The following is a 4,813-nucleotide window of genomic DNA, read 5'->3' as shown; positions in this document are numbered from 1 at the left end:
TCAAGTGCAGTACAAAATCCTCATTATTCGTTGCATTAATTTTTTTTAAAAATAATTATAATAAAATATGATACCCTACAAGAATGGGTAGAATCAATAATATTTCAGATTTTATACTTAAATTAGGAGTTGTATAACGGAGTACAAGTCGGTACGAGGACTGAGTTTTTTACCTTAACATGAAAACGAGATAAATTTGGGAATTCTTTTTTAGTGTTTTTTGCAAGATTACTGTTAGAAATATGTTACAGCAAATTTAGAATATTCCAGCTCATGTCTAGGATGTTAATTAGTTAGTGATTAGCCTGTTAATTAGCAAATTAGTTAGTTAATTAATCATCTTTTTTTTCTATAAATGGAGTCATTGTATTCATTAATAAATTATTGGATTGTGGAAGGTTTCTTCTCCTCCAATCATGGAACGCCTCTTTCTTCTGCTTTATGGAGTTTAATTTCATTCAATAAATTCTAACATGGTATCAGAGCAGAGTTCTTCCTGCTGCTGTGTTTTCTGAGATTTTCATCCCCTCTTTCTGTGTTCTATACAAATGAAAGCAGATCTCTAATTTCTTCTATTTTAGCATAATTCTGGATAGTGTTATTCCAGCAAAAGTTCAGTTCCCGTCTTCAAAAAATGGCGCCAGCAACATCAAAATTCGTCCTTGATTCTCTGCAATAAAATTTCTTCTCTTTCAAATTTTGGTTCTCTGAACTTTCAAAGATCTTTATGGACGGTCAAAGCCTACACTAAGTCTAGTTTCTCCATCAAATCTGGTGAAATCTGAAGACCCGCCAATTTGCTACCATTGAGAACATCATCCCTTTCTGCAATATGAACCTTACCAAGTTTGTCGTACAAAACAAGTCTCCTCAACTCTGAAAGCATTGTGCATTGGCACGAAATGGAATGGGAATGGAATGTCTGGTGATGTTTCGTGCTGATCTAATGGATGCTCATATGTATGGATTCAAGAGATTTGTTTTGCAAGGCTATTCATCATGGTTTTTCCCTCCAGTACTCTTTAATCTTCAAGATGAACTATTGTTGATATCTATAGTCCATCTTGAGGGGGGTGTGTTAGAAATATGTTACAGCAAATTTAGAATATTCCAGCTCATGTCTAGGATGTTAATTAGTTAGTGATTAACTTGTTAATTAGCAAATTAGTCAATTAATTATTCATCTTTTTTCTCTATAAATGGAGTCATTGTATTCATTAATAAATCATTGGATTGTGGAATTCCAATCCCTCCTTTCATGGAGGTTTCTTCTCCTCCAATCATGGAGTGCCTCTTTCTTCTACTTTATGGAGTTTAATTTCATTCAATAAATTCTAACAATTACTGTACATTTGTCACAACGTCCCTCCAACATGAACACGTCAAAATTCACCATATAGTGATTGGACCAAATTACTCGTCCCCAATGTCCTGGGTGGAGGGCATGCATCTTTCTGATGGAACAAATAGATGAAATGTATAATGTGTTGAAATGAGAATGTAAATGCGAAGATTGAAATGATGAATCCTTTCGAATTTTTACTCTCAATAAATGTACATAGTTATCATTGCAATTGTGCCAAGATTGGACATGGATTCTGCTTTTGAACAGAAGAATGACAGCCAAAGATTTGGATGAAGAGCTTGAAAAGGTAGCATGTCCTCTTGATAAGAATAAAATTTTATCCAATTTGGCAACTCCAGTTAATACCGTGCAATGTGCTTGAAACCGTTGAACTATATTGTTCAAAATTTTTAGATAAGGTGGTTCAATTTTACGTCACAAACTTATGAAATTATGCACATGTTAGGCATTTGGTAAAGAAATTGAATATTGCATGCACGTGAAAGGACATGTTGAAGACACGATATAACTACTTAAACTTTTGAATGAGTTGATTCAACAAATTCCTTTATATACATTTCTTGATAAAATCTAATGCCCTCATTTTTCCTATGAAAAACTGGCATTGGGTTTGTTCTCTAATGATTATCAATTTGAATCTCCTTATAATCATTGAGGTGAGTATCGGATTGTAAATTTCAGGGATCTGTGAGATTATTTGAGGTGAGTGTAAACTAGCACAAACACCCACGATCATTAAAAAAATCAAAATAAAATTGTTCCTATGAAAAACTTAACGCATTTAAATATATCAATTATGAACATTATTAGAACATTCTAGTTGTCACAGCAGTTTTTAGGATCATTCTTGCTTATTTAAATAATTCTAAAATATTTTATTTTTATAGATCAAATATGGAAATTATAAGTTACTTATTTTAACATATTTGAATATAATAATCATTACCACCATGCTCTTCAAATGCTAGTGCTCCTATTTATGGCAATTGCTATATAATCTCTAAAAATTGGATGCAAATAAGGAAATAAGTTACTTAATTTAACATGTTTGAACATAATAATCATTACTATCGCACTCTTCAGAATCATTTTATGTTGTCAGAATTTTTTTAATATAATGGTTGACGAACACTCACAATGAGAGGGAATTCCCTTCTTTTTTGGATTTTTTTATTCACGCAGAACCTATGCGCATATTAGAGAATGTCAACCATTATGTCATAAAAAAAAAGGGCAAAGTAGTTTAATTCCGCTCTTCAAATGATTAAACTCCTATTTATGGCAATTGCTATATAATTTCTAGAAATTGGACGCAAATAGAATAAAAGACGATTTAGTACATTATACTGAACTTTGACAAATAGCTTGATGCCTTGATCATACTTAATTTAAACAATATTGAAAACTCGAAATATACCAAATCATAAAATTATAGAATTTCCGCAGTGAAACAAACATGTAAATTGCATATTGATAATTAATTTGAAACAAAGTGCTCTACCACATAATGAAAATCCACCTCTGTACCTTGTACCTTAAGAAATCATGTTTTTTTCGACTTTTCTAAGAGCAAACTGTTCGATAAGCATGTAAAGAAGTTCTTCAGCAAATTATCCCATGAAATATGAATGATCGAGTTTAGCAGTTTACCACCATCCATAGACAACCTGGGTGTACTTATATTTAAACCACCTAAAACTCTTCTTGAAAGACCCTTTGACTTTGCCTTCAACAGAGTAGACTTTGTAACTAGCCACCCTTTTCTTCCTCTGGAATTCAGGGTCATTGAAACTCCAAGATTTTCCACTGCCTTTCTTTATTTTCCCGTCATTTTTTTGTGGTGGTGGTGATGGCTCCGCCGCCGCATAGGAAGCACTGTATGACCTGAAATTATTAGGCCTGGTGGTGGTGGTGGTGGGAGGGGGTCCATAATATTTTTCTATCTGCATCCTGTTATCACTATAGGACTCGGATCTGTAATCTCCCATGGTTTGGGGGTGTAGAAAGTTTTGAGTCTTGAATGACTTGAGGACTTGTTGAGTGGGATTAGAGGAATTGGAGAGAATTTGTGAGGTGAGAGGTGGGGTGGGTGGGATAAGCTGCCAATATAAGAGAATAAATGAGTGAAGGTTTATTTTTTTATTTTGAAAATGTTGGCATTAATGATGTTTAAAATCATCCAGACTAGTCAAATACAAATGATGTTTCATTATAATTTTCTCTTTGGCACTATTATATTTGATATAGAAGCCTCTTAATCAAAACATATAATAAAAACCTTGATTTTGATACATGATTTAGTATACTAAAATGAGAGATAATAATAAATGGTGCCGTCTCCTACTTTGTAAAGTAATTTAATCGTTAAAACGTTCAATGAATATGGTGTACCCATAGAATAAATAACTCACACAATGAGAACTTTGGTTTGTCTCATACTCACTCGATTTGGTTTGTTTCATATTTTTTTTATAGGTTATGGTTGCACAATCACTTCTAGCAATAGTAACGTGCAACTAATAATAATAAAAAATGTGACAACATCTAGAATTTAACTTTGAAGTATTCTCTTTTAATTTTCATTCTACTTGAAAAAAACAAAACTAACTTGGGTTTGGTGATATGTTCCCTTATTGTGCTGCATTTGCATTAGGAATGTCAATTCGGTTTGGGCGGCTCGTGACTCGGTCTGAAAAAAAGTCTGAATTGGCTCGGCTCGGACTCGATGAAACCGAGCCTAAGTTACAAGCCAAAATACCTCACGTCACAAGCTCACAGCTACCTGCCTGAAGCAGGTGTGGTACTTTTGTTATTTTGAAATTTATGTTCCTTTTTGTATTTAAAAACTATGCCACAATTTCTTTATAAAGTTAAAAAACGTTAGTTTACAAATGAGGGAAAGAGAATACGTAAAAGAAAGACTAATGAAAGGTTTATCTATTTTTTTGTTTAATTTTGTTGAATTCAATCTTTAACTAAATATTGTAAAAGTGAAGTGCACCCTTTACTCTAGTGGTAGAGCGTTTGGCATAAGCGAACCCCAACATTTTTACTTTACAATTGCCTTTAAAAAATAATAATAAAAAAAAATTAAAAAAAAATGAAGCTCACGCTCAAGAGAATTCTAAATTTTAATCCATCCTAAAATATAATTTTAGTTCCATACCGAGGTATCTCCTAGGACCTAATATATTGGTTGACGAGTGCAGAACCAAACCAATCAACCAACATTGTACACCTAAAAAATGGAATATCGTCTTTCATATAAATAAGTAAGTTTTTCCATATGGAGAATAAATACATATAGGGAACCGGAATCGAGATAAAATTTCACTAACTTTTATCAAAACAAGTTTTTCCCATTTTTCAAAACTTACTTTTTTTTTTTTTTTTTTTTTTTTTAAACACTTTTCAAAAAAACATTTTATTGAATTTATAATTTTTTTC

The 4,813-nt window shown here is 32.3% G+C and overlaps 1 protein-coding gene across 1 annotated transcript; it reads right to left on the bottom strand.

Annotated features, from left to right (window-relative positions):
* Nucleotides 1–2,778: 2,778 nt before the first annotated feature.
* On the bottom strand, nt 2,779–3,481 carry LOC111397752. The gene has a single exon (XM_023024737.1). The coding sequence runs from the start codon at nt 3,352–3,354 to the stop codon at nt 3,013–3,015; it is 342 nt and encodes a 113-aa protein (XP_022880505.1). The 5' UTR covers nt 3,355–3,481; the 3' UTR covers nt 2,779–3,012.
* Nucleotides 3,482–4,813: the final 1,332 nt, after the last annotated feature.

Source organism: Olea europaea, chromosome 7, assembly GCF_002742605.1.
Source record: "Olea europaea var. sylvestris chromosome 7, O_europaea_v1, whole genome shotgun sequence".
Lineage (NCBI taxonomy): Eukaryota > Viridiplantae > Streptophyta > Magnoliopsida > Lamiales > Oleaceae > Olea > Olea europaea.
This window is presented reverse-complemented; position numbering and strand designations above follow the sequence as displayed.

Bases quoted from the DNA above. Each gene is read 5' to 3' on its own strand.
- LOC111397752 (XM_023024737.1), bottom strand. From the start codon at position 3,354: ATGGGAGATTACAGATCCGAGTCCTATAGTGATAACAGGATGCAGATA.